The sequence below is a fragment of the Manacus vitellinus genome, unplaced genomic scaffold, assembly GCF_001715985.3.
Source record: "Manacus vitellinus isolate BGI_N305 unplaced genomic scaffold, ASM171598v3 scaffold_45_pilon, whole genome shotgun sequence".
NCBI classification, from domain to species: Eukaryota; Metazoa; Chordata; class Aves; order Passeriformes; family Pipridae; genus Manacus; species Manacus vitellinus.
In genome coordinates this window covers 3,689,710-3,703,896 of record NW_021940571.1, presented here as the reverse complement: position 1 = coordinate 3,703,896, position 14,187 = coordinate 3,689,710, and the positions used below count along the sequence as shown (strand labels likewise).

The following is a 14,187-nucleotide window of genomic DNA, read 5'->3' as shown; positions in this document are numbered from 1 at the left end:
CGGGCGGGGGCCCCGGGACCCCGCCGGGGACATGGGCAACGGGATGTGCTCCCGGAAACAGAAGCGGATTTTCCAGAGCCTGCTGCTCCTGACCGTGGTGTTCGGGTTCCTCTACGGGGCGATGCTCTACTACGAGCTGCAGGGCCAGCTCAGGAAGGCTGAGGCCACGGCGCTCAAGTACCAGCAGCATCAGGAGTCCCTCTCGGCTCAGCTACAAGGTACTTGCTCGGCAGGAGCCTCGGCTGCCCTTCCCCGGGGCTTGCAGAGCACCCTCCTCCTCCTCCTCCTCCTCCTCCTCCGGGAGGTCTGGGCTCCAGCTGTCCAACCTCTCCCAAAGTTTTGCTCCCAATGCGCTTCTTCCCCTTCTCTTCCTCCGCCCTGTGGGGTTCTGATATCTCACCGTGGGTGGGATCCTAACCCTGCTGAGGTTTTGCCGTGGATTCCTAGACAACTCTCATTCCCCCTCACTCCCACACATTTTATAGTGACTCTTATTCCCAAAGGACTGTACATCCCTTGGCAATTCCTAGCATGAATGGAAGAAACAGGTGGACTGCTTGCTGCCCGTCTAGCAGTGCAGACCATGTCCAGTGTGGGACTTTTGAGTGCTCCTGTGTTGTCATTGAAATGTTAATTTTATGCTGAACATTCAGCTGCAGTTCCTGGGCAGCATAAACTTAAATAAATTCAGGGGGGAGGAGAGGAGTGTTCTAATAAAGCATTTTTGAAAGGGTAATTTAAAAGTGAAGTTCAAATAAGTTATTTGGATAAGGCTAATCTATTCCTTGTGGTATAACTTCGAATTTCTTGGCTTAAAGCTGCCACATAAATACAGGTCCTTGTGTATCTTGTTTGAAGGATGCACCAAATGTGTATGTCCTGTACTTGAAGGTAAAAGATGCCCGTGTCTGACATCAGCATGTCCAGAAATCAGAAGCAAAGCAGCAAATATATACATGGAACATCAGTGGTCTGGGAAGTACAAGACCTCAGCACCTCTCGAGTTGTTAAGTGCAAGGTTATCGGGTCAGCACCAAGCCCAGAGCAAATTTTCAAAAGAGTTTCACTTCTCAAGAAGGGTATAAAACAAGGATCAGAGGGATCTGCTGTAGCAGCTGTAACAGCACATAACTCCAGGGTGATCCTCAGCCATCCTTTCCCTGTGGAAGCACACATAAAAGCATGCCTGGAAGCACACAGTTTGTATGCAGAGAGCACAGAGCTGGGCTTATGCTCTTAGACTCTTACAGGGATTTGTTACTCCAATATGTTTAGTCACGATCTGAGACCATCATTACTTAGTATTTCAATTTCAAGCCGTTTTCCAAGTAATACCATGGAAATATCTGCCAGAAACCTTCATTTTAGTCACAAAAAAGGTGTAAATGTTTGGCTGGGAGATGGGTATGTGGCAGATGGCTAAAGGGCTACTTTTCCTAGGCTGTATATTTGCCAACAGAATTTGCAGAGGACACAGGAACATCTTGTTCTCGAGCTGAAATTTGACAAGTTGGCTTTTTCTGTTGCTTTGGCTTTACCAAAAGTTTGTTATGTGCAACAAACTTTATCCTAACACAGAGGAGAGATTCTCTGGATCTGATACATTAGGTCTGGACTGTTAAGTTTTAACTTTCCGTGTTTGAAACATTATTTTCAGTAGCCACCACCTATCCAAGTATGTTCATGGAAGCAGCAGGCAATTGGTAGTTGACAAATGTGGTGACAGAGCTGTGCCTTATGTAATTCTCTTGCTTGTTTCAGTGTATCAATGGGAAATGTAAAATATTGACCAGAATCTGATAACATTAATGGATTTCACAATCAGTGCAATAAATTCACATGGTTCTGGGATCCAGGCCAGTCTATCAAGCCTAATAAGCAGGAGATTTTATCTATGCCAAGTATGGTAGCAGTAAACCTTTTTTAAAATAGTAATTACTAGCAATTAAATCACAGAATGGAGGGAAAAATATAATGTAACAATAAAATAGTTCTTTAAATTTTCCTGTGTTATGAAGGTAGCTGTTACACCTGAGAGAGGGTGAGGCTGAGAGCCCAGAGACAAACTAAAGGCAGCAGCAACCATAGTACTGCCTAATGTCCCACTAAAGTAAAGGGAAGGTATCTGCCTGTGGACTTCAGAGGATTTGGGAAATAAACTTTTCTTCCCTTTCTTAATGACTCTTTCTGAAGTGGCCTACCCTGTAAAATCACCTGGGTTTCTGCAGTAGGAGTTGGTTAGTGAGGAGAACATGGGGAATTCAGAGCCTGTGCCTGAGCCCAGCTCAGCCAGAGAGACACAAGCACGGTGTGAACTGGTGGTGTCCGACACCAATCCCATTTCTGAACCTCTCCTGTTTAAGTCTTTCATGTGGAACAACAGGAAGGAATTTTCTTTAAACCGAGAGTTCGAAGCAGCGTAAAATGTTGACAGAAAATCCTGTTTACAGGTGCAGTACGTGACTGCACTTTGGACTTTTGAATTTAAATGACCCGGACTTTAAATTAACAGCGTTCCCGTTGCCACATAGAAAACACCTCTAAGAATATCTGAGCTACAGCTGTTCTTCGAGTTTATTATTTTATGGGAACAACAAAATAAAGTAGCGCATTACTAACATAGTACAACTTTTATTTTCCATGAAGCATAATCTATAGATCTTGGACTAGAGGTGACTTTGGGGCCTGAAGTGTGATGGAAACACTTGGAAATCTTTTAAACAGGAACCAGTTAAAGGGCAAAGTCACTGACGTAGCACTGCCAGGAGGACAGGAGGTTGCTGTACCAACAGGGGTTGATTTCTTGGTGTTCACTGCTCTTCTGGGTGATTAAATCAGACTTCAGACTCATTACAAGCCGAGAAGAGAAACATATCTTGGACTTCCACATCCTGAACAACTAATTCATCAGGAAGCTTTTATTGTTTTAAATATAAACTAAAAAAAATAAACTTCTTAAAGTGTGTTTTTGAGGCTCCTGGCATGCTGGCTGTGCTCCTGGAAGTCTGACTGCATTGAAATGCTTGGGTGACAGTGAAATATCACCTGTTATCTGAGGGTTTGTAGGGTTTTGTTGTGACTGCTGGTGCCTGCAAAGGCAGTTGCTTTCCTGGTTGTTCACAGAGGAGCACTGTCAGGGCTTGTGGGTGAAACTTGAGTCTGTTTGTGAAATGCCTGAGGATCACGGGCAACTCCTGAGTTTATGTGCACGGTGGGAGTTTGGGATGTGAGTGCCTTTGGTCTGCCCACAATCTCAATCAGGATCCTCAGCTGTAGCTCAGAGTGCAGCTCCCTTTACTTCCTCCTGTCACCTCTGCTGTTTTTCCTGGGTTTTTAGGGTTTTTTTCATCCATGTAGGTAATAAGAACCTTCTTTTTGGTACTTCCCAGTTCTTCATGCCCGAATGAGCTGTGCTTTCTGCTTTTGCTGGAAAAGCCAGTTGACTTAGATTTTTATCTTTTTCATTGCCTTTTGCTTTCATTGTGTTTTGCTCAAACACAGCACGTGAAACAGGCTCAATACATGGGAAAACAGCTCTCATCTACCAAGGCAGAATGTACAGGTCACTGAGAAATGGTGCAGGAAGAGGTCTCAAAATCTTTTAACACATGAAGAGAGCTGCACATGGCTGCTGTTGTGGGGAGTTCTGCCTTCTCTGGTGTGCACAGCCTCAGCTACTCAGCTGAGAAGTGTTTGTGCCCCTTGGAATAAGAGCAGGGTGTGATGGGAAGGATGGCAGACTTGGGGAACACAATAAGAACAACTGGTGTGGAGAAGCTGGGGTCTTAAACTCACCCCCTTTAGAAGCTCATGTTGTAGAAGGTTTTGTAGAAGAGTATCAAACTTTGGCATTTCTGCTGGGCATGGAGAAAGTAGGGCTGCTTTTGCAACCCTCAGATGGAGTACCAGGGCAAAATTTAGAGATGGGGCAAAATTTAGAGATGTCACAAAATTTTTTGACTGCTAAGAAAATCTAAAGTCATTGTGATCTGTAAGGTCTTTCATAGAGAAGCTGATCTTCCCACTAAGATGATTATTTTTAAATCTCATTCTCTGAGCATTATATGTTTGAATTGTGAAGATAATCTTGCTTAGTATTTCTTCAATTGATAAAACCAAAACTTGATGCTCTTTGCCTCCTACCAAGATGTGTCAAACTAAGTCTTGAACTATTGGCTTTATAGGAACAGGCTTCAGCTGCTAGAACAGAAACACACAGATGGCTGTGGGTGAACCTCATTGTATCTGTGACTGCTGCAAGATTGAATGTATCTACAAATGTCTTTTTAGCCCTTGCAGCTTCTGTCTTCTCATCCTCTGGGTGTTAAGTACTATTTTAATCTGTTTAATCTGTTTTAATCCCTAATCCTTATAACAACCTACATTTAGTGCTTTGTACTATCTTAATTTTCCTGCTCTTTCTCTGAGAGTCTGAATGTATCTGACAGCTTTGAGCAGTCCCTGTGCAGCCTCAGACTGGGCTGTAATCCTGGGAGCCAGCCCAGCAGGGACTCTGAACTTGAGAGTATTCAAGGTGTGGATTTCCTCAAAGCTTTCTTATCCAGTGCTAGAAAGCACCAGCTGAAAAGATAATATAGATTCCTCTGTGCCCATTGTGCCATTTGTCCCAGACCAGGACCCCTGTTGGATGTGACCTGCCAGAAGTTGATCAGATCCAGAGCAGCTCTGTGTATGTAGACTTGCATAATGTATCCCAGTGCTGGATCATAGTTCTGTGTCACTTTAGTGGTTAATATTTATTATGTCTGCATGCAAACTACAGAGATGCCAAAGCTGCTCTCAGTGAAGCACAGAGAGATGGGGATGTACTTCACTCTCACACCCTTCTTTGATAATACACTATTTAAACTTGTACCTTAAGCTGGCAGAGCTAGGAAGAACTAACTTTTGATGGCTTATTTTTCACATGCATCATACAAGCAGAGCTACATCTCCACAGCTCCTGTGTGGTTGGTTGTTCTCCACAATAACAACCTGAATTCCTGTCATTCCTGTGAGTTTCAGGTTGCATGTAACACTACAGTGCTTATTTTATTGTGTTTTGCTGCTATCTGAGATCTGGGAGATCCATGGCAGCACTGTAATAGCAGAGATTGGTTCTGTGTGTGTGCTGTTGGCACACAAATGTACTTCAACATCAGGTGCAGGGCTGCACGAAGTGGCAGATACATCATCCCAAATTCTGCTACCTGGCTTCCTGAAATGGGACACTTTGGTTTGTAACCTCCTCTAAGAATCTGCCTTCTGTACTTCCATTCACGTTTTCAATGGGTATTTAATGTTTTAAATACTTAAAACACATGAAACATTTGAAACTGTGTGAAATTTTAGTATTGAAGAGCTGTATGCTGTCATGTATATTCATACATGCATCTGTACATGTAAAATGTATCTTTAGAAAGATATGTCTGTTTGGAAGCTCAGCCCTAAGATTTTGGGTTATTTAGAATTACCAAGATTGCTTCATAACCTGAATGCAGAAAAGGTGCTTGAGTTCTGTTCCAGTCAGTTAACTCTGGGAAGTTTGTTTCCAGGTCCATAGCGAGTAAGATTCCCACAGCAAAATTCCATGACTGGACAGATAAATTGAGCAAGTGCCCGTGTTTGTATTTGTTTTTCATTCCTGCAACCCGTGCCTGAGTGGCTTCAAATCACTTTCCTGGTGGATATGATACTTTCAGGATAAATTTCTCTCAGCACCGGAGTGTTCCATCTGCACCCAGGTTGGAACCTGGGCTGAAGATCACAGGGCACAGTCAGAGGGAATACTGAGCAGTGTGAGGTAACAGGGTGGGTTTATTCCCTGGGTTTTGATGTTCCCTCTCCCCAGTTTAACACTGAGCCTGGTAGCCACCAACCTGATGCAAGACAGAGCCTATATCCCAAAACTCTTTGTCACTGATCATGATTTAAGCCCCTTAAAGCCTGTTAGTGGTGGATCTGTGTGGATTTATGGACACTTCAGAGCTGGGAGAGGAGGAGAGAGGCAGGATGGGTGGATGCTTTGGTGAGTTTGCATTCTGGCTTCTTTGTCAGTCATCTCCTATCACATATTCCTGGCTGATTGAATTCCTAAGTCTTAAAGACAGAGTTCCAAGCACATTGTCTCATTGGCCTGGTTGTTTTCCTGGCAGGATTCAGGCTTGTCAGCCTTTGTGTCTGGGTGGGGCGAATTATTAGTAAGGTTTCCACCCTCTCTGAGAGTTGAGTACCCATTATAGCATCTCTGATGTAGTGGTGAGGGTATTGCCAGCAATTTGTGGCTAATAGAGTTCACTTTGCTCATTTTGGAATAGGAGCCTTGCTTAGAAAAAGTAATTTAATCTGTCCTGCTGAAAGTCAGGTGCTGCTTTGAGGTTGGGTAGTAATGAAAGCGAAATAATTCAGATTACTGAAAAAATGGGCTATACAGAACAAGTAATTAGAGCAGAATCTTTTGTTGGATGATTTTTTTTTCCCTGGGATTTTTAGGACACCAGGAGCATGAATTGCTAGTCATGTTGGAGCCTGAGGTGAGCAGTTGAGGAATTCAACCTGTTTGGATGGTATTCTTTGTTTAAAGAAGGGTCTTCTGAGCTGGATGCAGTTCTGATCTTTTTCTGGTGATGTAGCTTAACCCAAACTTCTTGAGATTTGCTACTAGGTATCATAATTAAGAAATAAAAGAAACTGCAATTTCTCCACCTCCTCCTCTACATTTCCTCTCTCCCCCCAAGGTATCTGAAATTAGCCCCCTATCTTATTTTCCTGAGGTGACTCAGATCCCAGAGTTTGGCAGTCATTTCCAGGGTTTAATTACAGACATGATGAGAGAAGTATGGCCTTTGTGAGCTCCCAGAGGGCAGAGTAGGAAGCTTGCTTCTATCCACACCACCATGCTCAGCAAAGCCATTTTCAGTCAAAATTATGAATCTTTATCTCAAACTCTTTGATTGTGAGTGCAGTTTGTGCATATATAGATTGGTTTTTTTTCTTCAAGGTCTATTTTTGACTAGTTTCTGAATAATAGATCCTGACACTGTGTAGATAGAATCACCAGACCTGCATAAAATTGAAAAAGGGGGTCTAAAACAATTTTTGAGAGAAAGAACAGCCCCTTTTTTCCTGGAGCTGAGGGTTGAGCAGACCCAACAAACAGATGATGTGAGAAGAAAACTGTTAGCTCTGCTGAATCTTTGTGTGTTCTCCTAATTTAAGTCCAAAACCACTACACAGGTTTTGTTTGAACTATTTGCATTTATCACCACTTGAAAAAAATAGCATGGATAGGTGTGTAGGAAACAGCATGTGCAGGGTGGGATGCTGATCCCTCCTGTGGTACCAAAGGTTGGAAGAAATCTTTTGTGGAGTGCATGGGAAATCTTTTCTAGAAAACATGATCTCCTTCCTAATGAAAGTTGGGTCTGAAGCCTATCTGTGAGGGATTAAATATTTAATCTCATTTAATACCCCTTCTCAAATTTATTTATAGCAGCAGCTATTACAGTTTACTGTTTGAACATGATAAATCCTTCCCTCTATCCCAACATATCTTAAATCTGTTGTTTCCTAGAGGTGTTATTGACTTCTAAGAATGAGGCAGGCTGGAGGAAAAGGATTTTATGAAATGGAGATTTTACTCCAGTTCAGAAATTAATTTTCATGTCATCCTTATAATTGCATGTCACCCTTATAAATGAATAGAGGCCACAACAATTTCTTAGAAATACAAGTGTGTGTTTCTGGGGTGAACTGAATTGATGTGCCAGATTCCTTTAGCATTCCCCCCTTTCCAGAACTGCAGCCAAAGCAAAACTCGACCTGGTTGCTGGAACCTGTAGTTAGAACAGAACTTCTGACTGCTGGAGTACTGACTAAGTTAGAGAATTTTAACTGACAGCTCATTTTTGGCGCAGGATCTCTGAAAGCTGATGTTTCACTTCCTCCTTGTGCAGCTGAGATCAGTGGTAGGTCTGTGGCAAACACTGCAAATCCCCTGGATATGAAGATCCAGATATTAAATGCAAACTTTTCTCCTAAAATTATTAGTACTCTGAGCAAACACAGATGACTAGGGAATTAAGTCAAAGCAGTGGTTATTTTTAAGCACAACTTCCAATGCATGGGTTAGTTTTCCAGGAGGAATTTGCAGTGACTGGCTGTAATTAGGCAAAACCATTACTTGATCATGTGAGTAAATTGAAAAGTGTAGGAGTTTGTTTTAAAGTGAAGGTAATTCTCATACTCCATCCAGTGCCAGTTGTGGTTTGCAGTAAGCACAATGAGAACATTCCATCTGCCTGGATGCAAAAGTGTTCCATAATTAAACCTCACACACAATCAGTTTTGCATTGTCTTGGCTTCTATTTCTGTCCTTTTTGTATAAATTCAAACCAGAAAGCTTCAAGGGCATAAATTATTAAATAGCTTCAATGTTTTGTTCAATGTATTGTAATTATTTGGACTTGGAGCAACCTGGTCCAGTGGAAGGAGTCCCTGCCCATGGCAGGGCATTGGAGCTGGATGGGCTTTAAGGTCCCTTCCAACCCAAACCATTCTGGGACTCTGTGATAAAGATGTGGGTTTTTGTAATGTTGTTTTCTTGCACTATAGTTTTCCTAGTCTTTATTGTGGGAATACTTCCACTGTTCCTTAGATGTTTGCAGTGTCACTGGAATATCCATTTATTGCTGAACTGTCAGTTGAGAGTCTCTGGAATGGATGTAGCACATCTTGTGACCAGCATGGCTATTACTGTGCTGGAGAATCCTGATGCTTGACCAGGAGCTGCCCAGAGCCTGATAATCTATGTCTGATAAGATTATCAGTAGTGAAATAGGGAATCTCTTTGTTTGAAGCCAGATTCACTGACTTAATCAAATACTTAGGAAGCTTAGGAAGCAGGTCTTGCTGTATTAATAACATCTTCTCCCAGCATGAGACATTAGTGTCAGAGGAGTAATGAAATACCTTCTGAGATCAGAATTTCAATTACTGTCATTGGACTGGGGAATTTATCCTACATCCCATAGTGAAGGGATTGTTCCTTGGCTCATGGAAGTGCTTCACTCTCAACAGAAAAGCTGGATTCACATTTTAAATGGTTATATTTGCAGTTACAAGAATTGGGAATTAACTATTTTTACAGCAAATCTATGTCCTACAGGCCTTTGTAGTGTTACTAGAAAAGTGCCAAGGTGATTTTACCCCACACTGCTGGTTCAGTTCAACTCTGCCACAGTCTGAGAGAAAATAACACTGGCTGTTGCCAAGACTACTGAAATCTGCTGGTTTTAAATGAAAGGTATTACTGTAAGCTTAGAGAAAGATTGCAGAATCTCATTGAAATTGGTAAAATTTCTTGCATCATATATATTTAAATCCCAATGTAATCTGAATTTCCAATATGTAAGACAGTGGGAGCTGGAGTATTTTAGACTCCAAGATCATGCTTCTGGCAGACCAAACAACCAAAGTAAGACAGTCACAAAATTGCTGATAATGGAAACAAGGAAATATTTTCTCTTAAATATACATAAATATATGCTTGGTAATAGTTTTACTGCTTAGAGGTGCAGAGCAATGATAAGGAAATAACCAGGACTGTTAAATAATCTTGCTTTCATCACCTCCCTCAACTCCTGTGTCGCAATTAACGTTCAGCACTGGTCAGAGTGGTGTAATCTGAGACCCTACAGATCATCCCACACCCCCCCTTCTCCTTCACTTCCTTTTCTGTATAAGGAAAGCCTTAAATCAAGGACTTGATTTAATTGGGATCAATTCAAGGACTGTTCAGTGTTTCCTTGTTGAAGGTGAAAGGTGTTTTATCAAGCTGTGATGTTACAGTTCACATTCTGGGCTCTGTGGGTTTATGTGGTTCTTTGTTCATTTGTACAGGTTACATTCTGTTGGTAATTTCAAGAATTAAACTGATACCTGCAGTTATTCCAGCTTTGGAATTGTGCATAGTAGCCATTAGATGACAACAGTTTCCCCCTTTTTTATCACTCTATTAATATAATGTAGAAATAACCTTCAGTAATTTGTGTAAAGATCAGTACAAAATTAAAAGCTTACCCTTGGAAAAGTTATTTGTGCAGTTTCCCCCCCAGCTGGGAAACCTCTTATAAAAAACCTGCTTTTCAATGTATTTATTTCTTTCAGCTTCTTGCTCAGCCATCTTCTATCCAGGCTGGCAGTGAAGAAGGGGAACACCCTGCTGTAGTAACAAGCCCTTTGTAGTTTGGACTCTTAAAGTTCCTAACTGGTGGAAATAATTTATGTTTATGGGAGATAAACTATGTACTTATGAAATCTGACTTGCAACCTACCCCACAAAAGAGCAAGAGAGAAAACATGGAAGCTGTGCCTTCCCAATAATGATTCTTAATCAAAATCTTAATTACATTGCACATTATGGACTTTTATCAGAGAGAAATCTGCTGAACCAGCCAGTCAGTGAAGCAGAAGGTCAGAGGTGTAGGAGGAAGTTGGTTTTAGCCCTTTTTTTGAGACTTCTCCAGCATTGTCCCAGTATTTCAAAGGTTAGCACACAGAAGGGTGAGGATGCATTACCTGGGAGGGGTGGAGAGACTTGGCAAGTTCAGGGTGAAGGCAGGAAAGGCAGAGCTCAGCAGAGATTCAGCTGGATGTGAGAGGTCCCTAAACCCCAAACTACTGCTTTCTCCTTCTCCTTTCCTCTTGCCTTGTTCTGGGTTTGTTGTGCAGGGTTTCCCAACACACTTGTTAAAGCCCCAGGAGGAGCTGTGGAAGGTGCACTTGCAGACAGAGAAGTGGGGTGGAAAATGTTACCTCCGAATCCATTTGTGGTTTAGCCTGTTTGCCAAAAAGCCTGTTTCCACCTCTGATTGCATGGCAGGAGAAACACATTATGGCTTTTCATTGCTCTCCTGAGCTGCTGTGCTACAACCACTGTTCCTTTTGCACTATAATTCAGCATTCACTACCTCCAGGACCTAAATAAAACCATTACTGTACTGCTGCCTTTTTTTCCCCCCTTCTCCAGGCCTGCTTGCTGGTGACTTTGTGAATATTCATTACATGCTTGTTTTCTTGCCGAGGATGTTGATACATTGGTTCATCTTGACTGATGCCCTTGACTTTAGAAGATAAATAGCAAAGTGGAGATAGGTGCCAGGGATTGATTAGCAATCCAGCTCTGAGCCAACACGTAAACACTCGTAGATAAGCCTGCAGAATGCACCTTGGTGGAATTAAGAACAGGTTTTAGGGTGCAAGAGGAGCCTTCTGAAGCTGCCAAGATACAAATCTTTACTTGATGCCTCCTGCAGAAGGCTTATGTTCACCAGTGGTTTATTCTCATAAAATGAGTTTCCTAGTTTTGATAGAAAAATATCACTTCTTGTATTAATACAAATTAATAACTATTTGAAAGAGTGCAAGTTGTACTTACAGCAGTGAAAGATGCTTGCATTAAACTGAGCCTAAAAAGATATAATTGTACATTTTCAGGAGTTTTAATTGATATCTTTGGTGCAAACTTGGCTATTTCAGATAATGATCCTTCAGCCTAGTGAGTGCTGAGGAAAGGGTAAATAGGGACTGATGTGCCCCATCCTCTGTGAGACATATTCCAAACTCCATGTCCAAAGCACAGGCAGAATGAAATTCTGCTGTACTGGCAGTGAAATGGGGGGACTTTGTGCCAGGAGATATTGGATGTCCTGAATACACACAGATACAACGAACAAACAAGCTCATCAACGTAAAACCCATCTTGGGATGTACACAAAGGACCTGTGGGCAGCTTGGACAGTCTTTAAGAGTCATAAATTGCTGGTAGGCAGTGCCAAAGGAATACTGTATGCCCAGATTTTGGAAGAATTTAGGAATTAGGTTCCCTGTGCCTCAGCCTTAGCAGCCTGTGCAGTGCTGCCCCTCCCTCAGCCCTCTGCCCTTGTGCATCCCTTCCCTCCTTGTGACAGTTCCTTTGCTGCCAGGAATTACTCTGGCAGTGAAGTTGTCCTGCCTTATTTCCTCGTCTCTCTGCAAACAAGGCAGGAGAGGATGGAAGCATGGAAAAATGTCCCTGCATACCCAAGAAGGGAAGAGGATTTGGCAGCTTTCGTGTAGCTCCACCACAGCTGACTGTCTCCACAGACAAAACACTTACCTGGTTATCACAGCCATGTTTGTGCACTCAGAGAACCCAGAATTCAGGAGCAATAAAACAATGCAAAAAGGAAAAAAAATGCTGTCCCAGATGATACAAACAGCCCTTTATCCTATGACCTCATTCCACTTGTATTTTCCTGGTGTGTTCTGTGCCAATGCTCCCTGGGGTGCGTTGGGGGTGGGTGGTGGGGTTTTTATATGTTACTTTTTCAATTAATTGCGTACAAAATTTCTCTTTTCAGTTGTGTATGAGCACAGGTCAAGATTAGAAAAGTCATTACAGAAGGAAAGGCTCGAACATAAGAAAGCAAAAGAAGGTAAAAACGTGCTTTTCACTTTGAGTTCAACATGATTATTTGCAGAAAGTAGCTTCAGATGCTCTTTGTTCAGTTTTAAATGAGTCTTGTAACACATTAGCAGGACCCCCTTGGCAGAGCTGGGCTGGTCTTTTTAGTGGTTCTTTCTTATTTATTTATTTTTTTAATCAGATATTTTTAAAAGCAATCATCTTTTTAGTACTGTTTACAGATCCCTGCAACATGACACAATATACACAGGGAATATATTTATATCCACGTACATAACCCTGACATGTATGTGGAGTGTGGGCATGTGGAAATCCTGTTCTGGCATGCCAAACATTCAAAACTTGTACCAAAAACATGGGATCTCTTCCTGCCTTCCATCATTGGGAAATTAGACTCTGGATCGGTACTTTTTCACGTGCTTAAGGATAAACACACGCTCACAGATATTTTCCTGATTAAAACTGAGTTCCAGGGAAGTGTGTGAGGGGGAAATGTTGGCACAAATTGTATTTCTTACACTCTGCTCTCTATGGCAGTTCAGCAGGATTCAGTCGTCTGAGTTTTCTCACTCTTTTGTTGTTTTAAATTCACCACAGTTTTCAGAGTAAAGCCTCTGTTCCTCCTAAAACTGCTACTTTAGCACAGATGAAAAGGAGTAAGAAATGATTCTCACTGTGAGGTTCTCGGTGGGTTTCTGGTGCCATCTAGTGTAGAACGGTCCTGCTGCTACCCGAGGGTGAGACAGCGTTTTCAAACCCTAAAAAGAGGATGGAGGAACCAAGGAGGGAACGTTTTCTCATCTCCAAGAATACACAATTTATAAATGTCCTTTTCCTTTTGGATGATGCTCATGGGCCCATCCAGAGTCTTGAGTTTCTACCCCTCTATGTCACACCAAGATGTGAAACTTTTAAATGAAAGCATTTTGTGAAACTGTGATACCCTTTAACGAAAATAAATTCAGCATTTTGTTAAATTCTTCTTTTTTTAAGACCTTTTTAAGAAAATTGTATCTGCACAAGTATTCAGCTCTTAACAGAATTTATGCATGCAACAGTCAAGTTATTTAAGCACAGATTCTTATCTTCCTGTTCTTTTTTTCATCAGTACTCTCCCTTTTTATGTTGCAGATTTTCTTGTTTATAAACTAGAAGCACAGGAAACACTAAATAAAGGAAGGGTAAGTCATCTTTCCTAGTACAAGTTTTTAATAGCTGAGAAAGGAAATGCTTTGCAATTATAACTGTTCAAAGAAAGAGGTCCTGGAAAATACTAATTGAAAGAGCTCTCACTTATCTCAGTCTACTCTGTATGCATAAGTGCTCTCCAACTCCTAATTATTGGAGCTGTAGTAGGAGATACTAATATCTCTCCAGAAAATTAATTTAGAAAATATCCTCCTATTTATATTATGGTAGTTCAAACATAATGTTCTTATATTTAAGGGGAAGGGGGAATGAGAAGGTGTTAGAAATCTTTTTGTAGCTTAGTCCACGGGGAAAAGCACAGTGACAGCTTTCTAACACGTGGTCTTTGAACTGGAAAGCATAAAAACATCAAGAAACTTTGTTTTATACACCAAGTGCCAGAAGGAAAACTGTATCTGGCAGAGGACCCAGAGACCTGTAGGGAACTCTTTATAAAGCGAGTAAATTAGGATTTTATGGCTATTTCATGTTGAAACTGGGGAGCAGTTTGTGAGCTGAGTAATGTGAGTTAA

At 41.6% G+C, this 14,187-nt stretch overlaps 1 protein-coding gene across 2 annotated transcripts in view; it reads left to right on the top strand.

Annotated features, from left to right (window-relative positions):
* The first annotated feature begins 6 nt into the window (after positions 1 to 6).
* GOLIM4 (golgi integral membrane protein 4) overlaps positions 7 to 14,187 on the top strand; it is a 30,062-nt gene continuing 15,881 nt past the window's right edge. For both annotated transcript variants that reach the window (XM_018079255.2, XM_008929998.3), the window contains exons 1-3: positions 7 to 218; positions 12,402 to 12,476; positions 13,598 to 13,647. In XM_018079255.2, coding sequence (XP_017934744.1) covers positions 32 to 218; positions 12,402 to 12,476; positions 13,598 to 13,647 — 312 coding nt within the window. In that variant the 5' untranslated portion in view covers positions 7 to 31. The remainder of the gene's footprint in view (positions 219 to 12,401; positions 12,477 to 13,597; positions 13,648 to 14,187) is intronic.